Source organism: Ambystoma mexicanum, chromosome 2q, assembly GCF_040938575.1.
Source record: "Ambystoma mexicanum isolate Mex_15411 chromosome 2q, UKY_AmexF1_1, whole genome shotgun sequence".
Classification (NCBI taxonomy): domain Eukaryota; kingdom Metazoa; phylum Chordata; class Amphibia; order Caudata; family Ambystomatidae; genus Ambystoma; species Ambystoma mexicanum.
Window position 1 is genome coordinate 900,789,099 of NC_090924.1, and position 15,825 is coordinate 900,804,923.

At 44.3% G+C, this 15,825-nt stretch overlaps 1 protein-coding gene across 1 annotated transcript in view; it reads left to right on the forward strand.

Annotated features, from left to right (window-relative positions):
- Positions 1-5,243: 5,243 nt before the first annotated feature.
- Positions 5,244-15,825, forward strand: part of LOC138569034 (sperm microtubule associated protein 1-like) — a 63,225-nt gene continuing 52,643 nt past the window's right edge. The window contains exon 1 of the mRNA XM_069646745.1: positions 5,244-5,551. Within this exon, the coding sequence (XP_069502846.1) occupies positions 5,303-5,551 (249 nt within the window). The 5' untranslated portion in view covers positions 5,244-5,302. The remainder of the gene's footprint in view (positions 5,552-15,825) is intronic.

A 15,825-nucleotide genomic window follows, 5' to 3' on the forward strand; every position in this document is an offset into this window, starting at 1 on the left:
GCGGGTCTCACCTCTTCCTCCATGTGACCCTCACATTCTACTCCTGCAAAAACCACCTCCCGCTTAATCCAATCAATCCTTGGATTGTGCTTAAGCAACCAAGGCATGCCCAAAATGAGCCCAAACTGGGGCGCCGCAATCAAATCAAAAACAATTTCTTCTGAATGCCCGGACTCACACCTCATTATAAGCGGCTCCGTTTGTTGCCAAATGGGTCCTGAAATCAAAGGTGAACCATCCACTGATTGTACCCCCTCGACCTGTGATTTTTCCTTCAATGGTAAACACAATCTTTTTGCCAAACCAATGTCAATGAAATTACCAGTAGCGCCTGAATCCACCATTGCAGACACTAATTGCTTCGTACATGCAAACAGTAAAGTCACAAGAATGTACAAATGTGAATTTCTTTTCCCTGTCGTATTTGCACTCCAATTGGGGAACCTATTTGTGTCTGGGCCCGTCGCCTGAGTTCCCCCCAAGGCCGGCCCAATCCTTTTCCCGACTCAACCTTGTTTCTATCTACCCCTGCCCCTTTCTTGGGAGTATTCGGGCAAGTTCTAATAAAATGTCCTGGTTGTCCACAGTAGAGGCACAAGTTATTAGCCCTACGTTGTTCTTTCTCTGTAACAGACAGGGGGCCCCTTAGTCCACCAATTTGCATGGGTTCCCCTTCTGTACTCCTGTTTCCTTTACTCCTATCCAATCTAGCAAAGGGCAACACTTCCGGTCTCTTCTTCTCACCCCTACGCTCTCCTATACGATGATCCAATCTAAGCGCTAAATCAATCATGGCGGTACATGTCATGGGTTGGGGTTCTACTTGAGCGATAGCATCCTTCAGCTCCTCTTTGAGCCCTTGATAAAACAATACAGTCTGTTTCTTTTCTGGCCAATCTGTCTCAATCACCAACCTGTTAAATTGTGTAACATACGCAATCAGGTCACGTGTTCCTTGCCTTAAAGCTAACAATTCTTTGTCTTGAGCCAAGGAAATCTCCCGGCGATCAAATAATCTTCCAAATTCTACTAGAAAACCTTCCCAATCATATAATAAAGGATCATCCTTTTGCACCAAAGGCATTGCCCATGCTGCTGCATCTCCCGTTAAATAGGAAATAACAAATGCAGTTCTAGCTTGTACTGTCTCAAAAGCCTTTGGTTTACACAAAAAATGAAGTCGGCACTGTGTTAAAAAGGTCATATATTTCTTAGGATCTCCTGTGAATCTTTCAGGTGTGGCCAATGGCACACTACTAGAGGGTTGTACAATCACGGTAGGGGTGGTTCTACCCGTTTGTCCTCCAGTGGAGGTTCCAGCCCCGTCAAGCGGGGTACCTTGTGCGACTAAACCCTGTACCTGAGCCTTCAATATACTCGACTCCTGTCTGGTCTGTACCAATTCTACTTGTATATCCTGTATTGCTTTTAGCACATCTGCTAACGAGGGAGGATTCGTATCCATTTGGCCTAGGTGGTTCAATTACCCCGAAATCGGGGGCAGGTAATTCTGTCAAGTCTAAAGGAAGTAGGGGACCTCGATCCTCTCCTCCGAACCACGGAAGCCAAATAGATTGACCCCTCCCACCGTGGTTGGCACGGGCGCCTGAACGTATTTCACAGGAAGCCACGTGGCAGCCAATGGGGGGAAGATGGAGTTAGGGAAAGGGGATGGAGAGACAAAGGAAAGGAGGGAAACATAACATACCAATACGTATAACAACAAAACTCCTGTTCCTGTAACTCTAATTCCTGATCACCCAGCCTAATCTCCTAATCATGGAGTGAACATAACCTTGGGGACTTTTCGAGTCTTCACTTTGAACATCACAAAACATAACATAACACAAACATTGACCTTAACCTGTTACTGGGGACAGTAATCTCACAACAATACATTAGAGGATTTACAAGCCACATGACCACCCTAGGATGGTTCTTTTTCGTGAACATACAAGACATAAGGCCCGATGGGCGCCATGAACCCACAAGACAGAGTGTTGCGTGAACCAATAGTCATCAGTTCATAGTTCTTATAGATTTCCTCTCAGAAAGGCGTGAATAAACGGGTCTTAGAGCGTGTTACCTCACACACTCCCTGTATTACTGGATGCTAAATCAATGCGGGAACACCCACATATCATGATCGTACCATATGAACACTGAGAGCCAAATCTACTTAACTGATGGCCCGGATGCCTCACGAGGACATCCGGACCCTGAAGAGCGATGTCAAATCCGGTGTAGAGAGAACCGCTACACCGCCGCAGCCCATGACAGGCTTTCTGGTGTTCTTCAACGTTGTCGTCGAGGCCGAGACAGGGAGAAGTTCGACAAGTCCTTCGGCGTCCAACGTTTTCCTACAGGTCTGCTCCGATGCTGCCGCCGCCCATGCCGATAATCAGTAATTACCTGCACCGAGGCACATGCGGCGACTGGTTTTAACCGTTGCTGCTAATGACCAGCTGGTGAAGCGCGCGTTAGAGAAAACTACCAAAATCCAAAAGCCTATTGGGAATTGTAGTATCTCCTCCTTACAAGTACCAAGCGCCGTCCTCAGCTTACCCACCGATTCCTGACAGATATACTGTTATGTCTCTCATTCACACTGCTGAGCCAGACTCAGGCAGCCAATCATTCAGAAGGGCCTTCAGCAGGCAGGCAGCCAATCAGGCTCACAGTGCATTCAGGCCATTCTTCTACATCCAGACACTCACAACAAGGAATGTGGATTGGGACAAGCACTCAGCCATTCAGCACTCCACACTGCATTCATACCAGTTTCGGGCAGGGCTGTTTCAGTCATTGTGTCACACACCAGAAACCAGACACCCATAAGATGAAATGTATATTGTATATTGGTCACACACTCCATTCACCCAGGTCCCACCCCAAGGGTGTACCCACAACATACAGTCACTGGGAAGGCTCCAGCCAGTCTGGCCTGGACATCCCCACAATACCATATATGGAACTTCCACCCAACAGCCAGTCAGAGGAAGGGACAGAGTCAGGGCTTCCCAGGACTTTGGGAAAACAAGGTAACAGGCAAAAGAAAGCAAGAGGCCACAGGGGCATCTTGTCTCCTATCAGGAATCAACTGATTCCAATGGCAGGGCCTGTGTATCCCAAAATGGAGGACACTCAGAGCACCTGTCAATTTCAGCATGGAGCTGCCACCAGTCCATACCAGTCCATACCCTGCTCTGTGGGCCACACACAGGTACTCAAAAACATACACTAGGGGTACAGGGTTGTACCCCCCACCCATGGGTGCCATTAAGGTATCCCAAGGGTCTGTTCACCACAACCAAAAAGAGGAAGAGCTGTACTGCCAGGAGTCCCACATGGACCCCTTTTCAGAAAATAACACAGAACACACATGATAAAAGGAGTACAGGACAGGGACAGGGAGGCCCCATCCCTCCAATGCATTTCCAGCATCACAGTCGACCCCCCCCCCAGACTGAGGTTAGGGTGGTCTAATCTCCTACAAGATCGACACCCTCATCCAGACGGTCATCATACCTTCTGGAAAGGCCATCTGCATTATCATGACCCTTCCCTGGTCTATGCCCAATGGGGAATTCTAGCCTTTGCAGGCTAATCGACCACCTGAGCTGTTTGGGGTTTTCACCCTTCATCTGCATAAGCCATTTTAAGGGCTTATGGTCTGTTTGGACCTTGAAGGTAGACCCCGTAAATTAGGGCCTAAAACACTTAAGGCTCCAAATTGTGCTAAAACATTCCTTTTCAACAGTAGCCCACCTAAGAACAGGTGTATGTGTGCTATAGTGGAAATAGGTGCACTTTGGTGTAGGTGCACTCTGCATTTGGTAGGCGCAGATTTGTGGCACTCATGGGATTGTTGATGGTTGGTATGGGTACAAGTATGCAAGTATTGGTAATTACCTATGAGTAATCACCATGCCATTTGTAATGTTTTCGCAGCATCTAGTGATACTGTTCACATTCTGCTCAAACGGTCTGTTTCAGTGGGACCTTGGTTTGCACTTGGGGCGTGTTTTGGGCGTGTCAGGTGCAAACCTGTTTTCTTTGAACTGTATGTGCCTGCTAGCACATATTTCTGTAAATCGCCTCTTTGCGCAATGCAATTGCCCCAACCAATCCTAGCGCACGTGCTTTTGCACACACTTTGCACGTTTTTTCTGTAAATCAGGCCCAAGGTCTGTTCAAAATGTATACATTCAAACACAAACGACGATGGACCAGATCACAGATATTTTGCACTGGTGCAGGTGTAAAGTTGCACGGTGTTAACACTAGAGCAAAGTTTGTCCAAGGGCCTAATTCACAGAGCGTTTCCTAATTGGGTTTTGCCATTATAAAACGCCCCTGTGAATTTTTAGAAATAGGGCAAACTTTGCCCCAGTGCTATTACCGTACAATTTTGCACTTGCACCAGTGCAAAGGTTCTGTAATCTGGCCCCTGGGCTTTTACTGAATGTCGGTATACGCTTCGAAATATTTAAAAGTTGCAATTTGTGCACAAGAGTTTGTGAACCTTTAGCAGTACTTGGAAAGTTACAGAAAGATAAACATTAATTTACGTCACCAATTATTACACAGTTTAATCTTTGTTGGGCATTGGCCACATTTTTCTGCATCCGCCCTCCAATAGATGACACAAATTAAGAAAACGTGGTTTTGTTTGGAATTTACTTTTTTTCAGTTCCTTCAAATTCGGAATTGCACACGGGCAGATAATGATAGTGTTGTAGCTCGCTAGTCGCTACTTTTGTGACCATGGGCCTCATTACGACCCAGGCGGACTTCGCGGTGCTAAATGCACCGCGAAGCATGGCGGAAAGCCGCCGATAGCGCCATGGGGGTTGGCGGATTTACCGCCCCATTCCGACCTCGGCGGAGCGGTAAATCCCCAATCCCCATTCTGCCCTTCCCCATTCCCATTTTCGCCCCATAGGGTATAATGGGAGTGGGGAAGGAGTTAATTACGCCACCGTAAAATACGGTGGCGTAATTAACAACGAGGTCCCGTAGCGCCATGGTTTTCTCCGGCTGGTAAAACCAGGCGGAGAAAACCTCCATGGCGCTACGGGAACTCGTAGTATGGCGGAGAGGTACGCCATGCACTACGCTGGCGTAACACCCTCTCCGCCAGGGTCCTAATGAGGCCCCATGTCCTTAGCAACCGTTGTGCTGATTAGTGTTGCTGTTTGCTCACTGTGGAGTTTTTTTTGTGGGAAGGAGACAGAGGAGTGATACGGCGGTGGCTTAAACCCACTCCGTGTTTGGCTTTTGAGATTTGGGCATTAAAGCAATGTTACATCAGCGTAAATCAACATCCTTTAGTCGTTTTGCCCCTGCTCCGTCGGAACATGCTTTGCAGGAAAAGGAGCGACGGTTTGTTTTGGATTGTGTCGCAGTGGCGAGTATTGCCAGAGAGTATAGACAGTCTTTACCCAAGCTAGTTTCTGCAATTCCACCTTACAATTCTCAGCAAGATCTTCATGTGAGTTCTTATTTCAAAACTAAACCGGTGCCACCATTGCTGAGAAAAACTGGACAGGTGAGTACAGTATGTGCTTGTTTGCTTTGGATTGTTGCTTCTATGCTCTAAAGTTTGTGCTTTGCATACCTTATTTTTCCTGTGTTCCTTCGGCTATTATCACTTTGTTGATCAAACTATTTATTTAAAAGGCAATATGTTTTGTAAAGGTTCTCCTAATTTCAAAATTAAAAAAATGCAAGCACTCTTTGAATGTATTTTTACCAAACTACCAAAAATGCACAAAGGTATAGCAGCATCCAGTAGTCATTTCTGGTCATTCCTGCTGTCCGTTTGTGCACTCTTTGTGGGTTTTGTGTAATGTGGTAGACGACACATTTATTTCATATGTGGTCAAATGTGCTCTAAGTAATTCAATTGCGAATTTTTTGGTCTCAGCTAATTGGTGGACACGCCCCCTTCTTGCTCATGTATCCTGGCCATCATGCCCTCTTCCTCTGAAAGCAACTGGAGAGGGCATGACATCCTGCTGCGCCCCTGTATTTCTAATCATCCTCTGTAGTGCTCCCCAACCCTCTCTTTTCCAGCTCACAGCTGGGGGTGAATCCCTCGAGTTTCCCCCAAACTCGGGATTGGGCAGTGCGGTAATACGGCGGTTACCGCCACATTTTTACTGCACCACCCAAACTCTGATGAGGCCCACAGTGTCTTTTAATACCCACCTGTAACAAATACAATGCAGCTCATTTTCAACTTTCCTTGATAAGGAAGATCAATTCTTAAATTCATTCTAACCTGTTTCGTTCTGAACTACATGCCTTAGTTTTATCGCACATTGATGTAAGTCACATTATTTTGACTGGAGTCGCTAAATGTGATTTGCTACCTCTGAGATCATCTTTTCATAGTGTGTCTCACCTGGAAGCCCGGAAAGCAAACATTTGAACACATCTCACTTGATCCTGCTGAATTGCACTGTCTTTCTTTGGAAGCAAAAATACATTTTAAACTGGGCTGTACAATATACAAAAACGTTGTTCTAGATAAACCTTTATATTAAGTGAATAAATTAAAAGTAGCTAGTAGATTTCGCTCTCTGAGGAGCAACTCAGAACTTTGTCTTTAAATGCCCAAAATCTCCAAATCAAAGACATCAATCCAGGTATTCTCAGTTGATTCACGATTCTGTAATTTTTTGCCATTGGATATTCGGTTATCCCCCTCCTTACTGATTTTTCATAAAAAAAATGTAAGCCCTTTTGCTTCCTTATGTTTCTGTTGAATTGTTTGGATTGCCGACTACTGGATTGATCCAATTATTTTGTGCTGTGCGCCAATGCCCTCTTGCAGTGCTCGCGCATTGTAAAATATTGTAAATAAAAATAAATGAATAGATGGTAATGATGCAAGTCCTTGAGGTTTGTTGGTATTTTGTATTTACATTTTTAAAGCGCTCACACATCGAGGCGCTGTTACAGGAATTGTTTGTTATATATTTTGGTAATTGTTATTGTCTCATAGTTCCGTATGTATAACGTGCTTAAACACCCAGAGGTTTCTAAGCGCGGACCCGGGGATCGAACCTGTGTTGCTTCATGTCGTCTTGTTTCCAAGGCACGCACGTTGCCGCTGAGCTATCCTCCCGGGATAATGCCTGGCAATACCTGGCAATAGTGCAAGCACCTTGGTTTTTGATCCCAAAACCTAGACTGCTCTGAGTACTGTAGAGAAACCCCTCAACGCTCACACCAGAAAAAATACAACCCACTAGGGAAAAAGGCCTAGCACACCCCTTGCAAGGAAAACAAAGTTTTATTTCCACAAAAATAGAAATGCACCAGCAAAGGACTATGCAGCCACGGAACGCTCTGCCGAAATGAGTACAAACAACACTTCATGAAGGCATATGGCATCATCAGTGACATAAGTTACATAATGTACAAATCCAAATGGCTGGTTGGTGCGACCCTATATATAGGCTACCTGCTCCATAGGGGATGTCAGGTCATTGGTTCCAGCCCAGTCTGTCCATCTTCTTCCATGTGGGCTCCTCCTTGCGCGTCATCAGGCATAAAGTTTCAACTAATTGGCAATTATGTGAAGATAAACAATACTGGCTCTATCTCAGCCCTGACGTGCAGCTCCCCTGCTGTCCCATCACTGAGACCCACACACATCCCAGCTACTGCTCCTCAGTCCTGCCCTTGTCCTAACCAGCTATTCCAGCACTGAGACCCACACACATCTAAGCCGCTGCTCCTCGGTCCTGACCTGAACCGACCCAGTTATTCCATAACTGAGACCCACACGACTCAGCCGCTGTCCCTCAGTCCTGACTTGCAGCACCCTTGCTGTTCTAGCACTGGAACCACATATATCTGCGACTGAGCCTCCGTCCTTAGCCCTGTCATTTTACAGCACGGGGAAAAACACACAGCTCTGCCACTGCTCCACAATCCTGACCTACAGCCCCCCATTGCGCCAGCAATGAGGCCCAAAAAGAGCTTTGCCACTGCTCCTCTGTCCTTACTTGCAGCACCCTGCTGTTCCAGCACTAAGACCCACACACCTCAGCCACTGCTCCTCAGTGCTGATTAGCAGCTTCCATGTAGTCCTGCTGAAAGGCCAGAGGTGGACTGGCCTATAGGGAACTCTGGAGATTTTCCAGTAGGCCTCTGCACGCTGGGCCTCTTTTGTGTGGTAACCTGTTATTTCCAAATGTTCTCCTAGAAAAAGGATTGGGCTTGATAAAAATGTATAATATGGGACCACTTTGAACATTATTTCCATGACCTCTTTTGGTTCCCACTCCACCCTTGCTGGGATGTAGGAAAAGGACTGGTCTGACTGAGGAAAATGTGATCAGCGGAGGAGGAAAGGGACTGAATGAGACGTGGATGGCTGGTTAAGAGAGGAGGTGGGCTGGGAAAAAGAAGAAGGAGAAGAAGAAAGAGAAGAAGTGGGATGAAAGACACGGATGGGGATGAGGGGAGAAGCAGGAGGACTGTGATGAAAGAAAGGGTAAAGAAAGACGACTGAGTTCAGGAGAATTAAGAGGGCTAAATGGAGAAGAAGGAGAAAGAGGATTGGGATGAAGAAAGGGAGAATGGGAGAGAAGTAGAAGGACTCATACAAAGAAGAAGATGGAAAGAAGGAGAGGAAAGGATGGGAAGAAAGGTAAGGGAAAGGATTTGGACAGAGTAGAAGGAGGAAAAGGACTGGCATGAAGTAGAAGGAGGAGGTGGACTAAGAAGAAGAACACATTGAAATGTAGGAGGATGACAACTGGGTTGAAGGAGAAAAAGAAGGAAAGGAGCTGGGTGAAGGACTGAGATGAAGGAATATAATGAATGGCATGAAAGAGAAGAAGACGGGAAAGGGGCCTTTGAGGAAAAAGGAGAATGACAATTTGGATTAAGTAGAAGAAGATGGAGGACAAGGACTTTAACAATATGAAATGAATACTGGGTAAAAGGGGAAGAGAACTGGAATGAAGGAAAATGGGGAGCACTAGGACAAAGGAAAAGCTGAAGAAGGACTATGATGAAGGAGAAGATGGATTGGGGAAGGAATAGGATACAGTGAAGCAGGAGAAGGCCTGGGGAAAAGGAGATGGAGGTGAAGAATTAGGGCAAAGGAGGAGGCCCGGTATGAAGGAAAAGGTGGACTGAGAAGAAGGAGAAGCAGAGGTAGGATTGGGATGAAGATTCAAAGAAGTCCTAAAAACCTGGCTATTTAATAAATATGACCTACTGATTTTTACCTCTATGATGTATACTGTTATCTACTGCGTTTGACTGTGTTTCAACATCTGTACAAGCGCTGTGATACCTCAGGGTCTGGACACTATATACATGAAATAAATAAATACATACAAAATAAAAAAAAAGATGAAGGAGAAGGAAGACAGGGACTAAAACAAAGCAGAAGTAGGTCTATGACAAAGGAACAATGAATGACTGAGACAATGTTGTACTGGGATGAAGGCAAAAGCAGCAATGAGGTGAAGGAGGAGACAGAGGAAGCCTGGGACAAAGGATAAGGAGAGGACAAAGAAGGACTGGGACAAAGAAAAGGAGAAGGAGGGGAAGGATTAGGACAACAAGGAAGGGGAAGTACTGGGACAAAGGAGGATTGCGATGTATAAGAGGAAAGACATGAACCAAGGAGGAAGGCCAGCATGAAGGTAAAGACGGACTGTGGTGAAGGAGAAGAAGGGCTGGGATGAAGGAGCGGGAGAATCACTGGGAAAAAAAAGAGAAAGGGCAAAAGAGCTACAACAAAGGTTAATGGGGAAAAAGAAGATGGACTTGCATGTAGGAGAGGGAGAAAGAGGAGAATGGCTGTGACAGTGGGGAAGTTGGATAAGGATAAACAAAATAGACTGAGATGAAGTAAGAGGACCTAGAATAAGAAGAAGGAGAAGGACTGGGTTGGAGCTTTAGAAGGCTGACTGAGAGGAGGAGGAGAAGGAGTGGGACAAAGGAAAGTATGGGATGTGGAGGACTGAGATACAAGAGTAGTTGGTCTGGGAGAAGAACTAGGACTATGATGAAAAATAGGAGATGTAGGACTGGGATGAAGGATAGCGACTGGGATTAAGGAGAACGACCTGGGTGAAGGAGACAAAGGATTACTGTGATGAATGGAAAAGAGAAGAATAAATGGGATGAATGAGAAAGGGAATGAGGACTTAGTTGAAGAAGAAGGACTGGGATGAAGTATAAAGTATCATTGGGATGAAGGAGAGGAAAGAACAAAGTAAAAGGAGAAGAACATGGATGAAGTAGAAGAGAGCAGCTTGGAGCAAAGAACACTGGAATGAAAGAGAATTAGAAGAAGGAGTGGGATTAAGGAAAAGCAGGATGGGAACAAAGGAGAAGAGAAAAGAGAAGGACCATTATGAAGAAGATGGACTGTGACAGAGTAAAAAGAAGGCTGAGGATTGCGATATAGTAGGCAAATATGGCGAAGAAGGATGATATAAAAGTTGGACTTAGACGACAGGGAAGGAGATGGAGAACTGAGATAAAGCAAATGTAGAAGCACTGGTACAAAGGAGAAGGAAAAGAAGGATTGGTTGGAAGGAGAAGAAGGAGAAAGACTGAGAAAGGAGAAGAAGGAAAAGCCTGGTACATTGGCAAAAAGGGGCTGGGGAGAAGGACAGTTGGGATGAAGAAGGAGAAATGAAAGACCCAGATAAAGGAGAAGGACTGACACAAAGCCAAAGGGGAAGGACTGGGACAAATGAGCCGGATAAGGGGGACTAGGGCAAAGGAAAAGTAGAAGATCAGGAAAGGGAGGAGAATGATTTGGAGGCAAGGAAAGAGGAGAGTGGAAAAGGAATGTGAGGAAAGAGAAGTACTGGAATGAAATTGAAGGGCTCAGATGAAGGTGAAGAAGGAATGGGACAAAGAGTGAGGCCCCATATGCAGGAAAAATGGGTTTGGTATGAAGGAGAATTAGAAGAAGGACTACTATGAAGGACTAGGAGACAGATTGGGACGAAGAAGAAGAAAGAGAAGCACTGGATCAAAGGAGAAGGAGGAGGACTGGAACAAAGAAGGCCTGGGATGATGGCAAACTGGGGAACATTAGAATGGGGCTAGGATGAAGGAGAAGAATGAGAAGGAGTAGAGAATTGGAGAAGGACTTGAGCAAAGGAGAAGCAGAATGAGGAAGACGGAGAAAAAGGAGAAGGAAGAGAAGGACTGGGACAAAGGGGAAGACGAACATTGACTGGTATAAGAGAGAAGGAGAAGATGGAGAAGGACTGGAATGAAGGAGAAGGAAGAGAAGGGCTTAGACAAAGGCGAAGGATCAGGACAAAGTGTTATATCTTTTTAGTTTTAACCGTGCTTGGGGTATGCTGTCTGACTGTAATTCTCAGCCATGTAGCCTTTAATATGAGCACCTAGTGCAATGCATTCTATATATTCAGGCAATAGGTAGGATTCACAATTAGGTGCAGAAAATAACATTAGGTTTAGATTTCCAGCTTTCACGATAGACCATATCTTGTTATGGAACACTGTGAGTGAATTGCATAAACAATGTTTCAAGGATGCATTTCAGACTTTCTGGGAAGTGTTCCAAGTGCCTCAGTTATAGTAAACATAACTAAAATGGAGGTTATTTCTACAGCACTTCCTGCAAGGCTTGTAGCCACAGTATGATCAGACAGCAGCTCATAAAACTGGGTGAAAGGTTTTAGACAGTGTGTATTGGCCTTGCTTTTATCAAAAACATGTTTTTGCTTCTGTGAAGGATGCTGAGGACTGATAATGGTCTGATGATCTAAACAGCTTTTTGTATCTGTTAGCTAGTATGCTAATAGCGGGAAGTGGCAGCTTATGCTCACATAGTTTAAAAGGGCTGGCTTCGGAGGACAGAGCAGGAGATTAGCTGTGCATGGACCTGACTGGAGCTGGCAGAAGAAGACAGGAGGCAAATGGGAGCTGGAGCACAGAGGCAGTCTGGAAGCACTCTCTTCATGCAAGAGCGGAGGGGTGACATCTCTCCTTTTTTCTGCCTGACTTTTTTAATACACTGAAATTGGATTTTATGGCTTTTAAGCAGTGAGGGAACTTTTTATCTTTGCTTTTGAGACTGAGCTATATGGGGAGTATTTTTTCATGTCTAACCATGTCATTAAAGCTCACCACCTATGAACAGATCGTATTCTTAATTGGTTGCTGATGGCACTATGTTTCATTCCAATTGACATTGACTCTTTTTGAAGCATTTTTGCCTGTTTTTCTGCTTTTTGATGAAAGACCATGGTGGTTTTTATAGGTGGTTTTTGATATTGTTTGGAATATTTCTCGGATTGTGTAGACTTCTCCAGGCATCCAGTCCTCTCCACTCCACTCCTCATATCCCTACTCTCAACAGATAGTGAGTATGAGAGATTTGCACATCATTGACATCATATTGAGAACGGTACTGAGGTATTGAAAGGCCATGTGCTTCTAAGAAGATTGCCTAGTAAGATGTGATGAGATTGTCTAGTCAGACCTGGTGACGCCGGCGGTTACTTTTAAGGTGGCTATGATGTCTCTGAGAAGGTTGATTAGTCTTGGGTAGACTTAGAGGAGGTGACAATGGTAGCTGCTCATGCATTAATAACTTTTTGCATATTAAGTGTGTTATGTTTAGTGACATTATTAGTAGCAATGTTTCTATATTATTTATTTCTCAATTAAAAGATGTACACTATATAGGAAAGTGTAAGAGCATTTATTAAGTGTTCATTAATGAAAAACCTGTTAGAAGCATTTTGAATATGAGCATGCTGTGTGGGGCATCTATTTAAATGTACTGTGTGTTGATATGGTTTACAGGAAGGTATGGGCAGTGGAATATCAATACAATATAATGTGACATTAGTTAGCCTCTCCTGTGCTGATGAAAGAGATTAGCTGCCCACTGCAGGGGGTAGGTGCATACTCTCATTACTGATGCACAGTGACAGGTATATGTTTCTTCCTACCTTTCCCCCTTCCACAGCCCCTGCTGGGTGGGGGGGTCTTGGACACTCCCCTAGGGTGGATGGAAGGCTCTGGAGGTAGGGGTGATATGAATCATGTCAAAAGTAGAAGGACTATGTTAAAGGAGGGAGAAGGAAGTGAAGGTCTGAGACAAAGAAGGAGGTGGACTGGGATGAAGGAGAAGAAGGACCGGTATGACAGAGAATGAGAAGGGGAAGCACTGGGATAAAGAAGAAGTATATGGAATGAAGGAGAATGTGAAGGAGATAATGGACTTGAACGAAGGAGAAAAGGAAGATACACTGTGATGAAGGAGAAGAAGGAGAAGCACTCGGACAAAGGAGAAGGAGAACAAGGACTGGAATGAAATGGAAGGAAAATAAATACTCAGATGAAGGAGAAGAATGACTAGAACAAAGGAGAAGAATGAGATCTGAGACTGAGAAGAAAGACTGGGATGATGGTGAACAAGTACAAATGAGAAGGAGGACAGTAGGATGAAGGAAAATGACTGGGGTGAAGGATAAGGAGGAGAAGGGCAGGGGCAAAGGAGAAGAGGAAGATGAACTGGGGGAAGCGAACTAGTGGGACTGAGATGAAAGAGAGGGGAGAAGGACTGGGAACAAGTAGTGGGAGGAGTAGGACTGAGACAATGGAGCAGGAAAAGGAGAAAAGAAATTGTGGGATAAATAAGAAAGACCAGGATAAAGGAGAAGGAACAGGATGAAGGGGAAGGAGGAAGGGGATAAGCAACAAGAGTGAGGTCAAAGAAAGAGAACTATTGGGACAAGGAACCTTGGTATATAGGAAAAGAAGAACTGCGATTAAGGTGAAGGAGCAGGAATGAAACAAGGAGCACTTGGACAAAGGAAAACAAAGATTGTGATGAAGCAGGACAGGGAAAGAGAGGGAGGTCTCGGATGAAGGAGAAGGAGGACAGGGAGGAAGGAGAATAAGGATAGGTATGAAGGAGCATGATGACTGTGATGAAGTAGATAGAGAATGAGTATGCCAAAGGAAAAGGACTTAGATGAAGGAGAAAAAGCAGGATGGTGAGGAATTAAAAATGGGCAAGAAGTAGAAAGAGAATGAGTAATGGTACGAAGAAGAATAAGGAAGAATAAGGAGGAATAGGATTGAGGAAAGGAGAAGGAGAATGAGGACTGTGACAACTTAGAATTAAAGGGAGGACGGTGATGAAGGAAGACTTGGACAGGGGAGATGGAGGACCTAGACTCAGGTTAAGGCAAAGAAGGACTGGCAGGAAGGAAAGAGACTGAGGCAACTGAAAACGAACATTTTGAAACAAAAGTGAACAAAGAGAAGGAGGACTCAGATAAAGAAGATGTACAAGGAGGATTCAGATGAACGAAAAAGGGAATAACTGAAATGAAGGCATGAAGGCATAGCAGAATATTAACTGGGAAGGGGAAGAAGAAGATGGAGAAAGACTGCAATGAAGGGGAATAAGGAGATGGAGGACAATGATGATAGAAAAGGATAATGAGCACTGGGACAAAGAAGAAGGACTGAGATGATGGTGGACTGAGACTCTGGAGAAGGAAGACAGGGACAAAGGAGAAGGAGGACAAAATGAAAGATGGGGACAGAGAAGAAGGAGAAGGACAGTGACTGAGAAAAAAGGAGGAGGAAAAAGGAGAAGAAAGAGAAGATGGACTGGGGAAAGGAGAAGGAAAAATAGACGAATGGCGTGATGAAGGAGAAGGACTTAGATGAAGTAGAAGATCTGGGATGAAAGAGGAAAATTCTATGAAAGGAGGATAAATGGGATTGAATGAGAAGGAGTAGAAGGACTGGATAAAAGAGGAGATAATCACTATAAGGGGAAGAACGGAGCTGAAGTTTAATAAGGAGGACTGGGGTGAGGAAAAGGATGGTGACAAAGAAGAAGGTTAAAGATTTGGACAAGACAGACAGAGACACAGAAAATGAAGGACTGGGATGAAGGAGGAGGACAAGAATTGGGATGAAGGAGAAGGAAGAGGAGGACTGTGAAAAGGGGGGAGAATGTCTGGGATTGTTGCATGCAGCATATTTTAAGATAAGCAAATTTGAAGTTATTAGTCTGGACATATGTAATTAGCACTATTGGGTTTAACATGTTGTAACACACACACACACACACACACACACACACACACACACACACACACATACACACACACACACACACACACACACACACACACGTTTGTCACTATTGAAAGCTCTATTTAATTCAAAATGCATTAAACACCCCATTGATTTAAATGTGTCCTTTAGACATTGCTCCGTTGTTAAAATTAATAAACGTAGGTAGAACACTTCTCTGTGTCCTACGCCAGTAGAATGTGCACTCAGCAATTCTTTATCTGTATTTTGTGATTAAAATAAAGTTTCCATGCAACCAAACCCTAACCTGTAATAATGTGCAGGTTTTCACAAACAAGACACCAAATATTTATACATCTGCATACTGTTGCCCTTTAGATTTTAATACGTTTGAAAATAATTATATATTTCATGGAATGTATGTCCTAGGACAATGAACAGAACCCAATTTAAAGTTACGTTGCAATTCTCCATTATACAGATGCATCTTAAACTTCAATTTGGATTTCAGCCATTTGGAAAACTCGAATGCATTTAAAAAAATATATACTGATTCACAATGTTAATCCTACGAAGAAGGTAGCTGATTGGCTATGCTTTTCTGGAATTTGCTATGGAGGGAACCTAAATTAGATCATCATGGGTCACATTTTCACTGCTACTTTTGTAAAGCAATTGATTCATTTTTTTAATCAATGGAAAGTCTATGAGAATTTCGTCTATTGGCAGTTT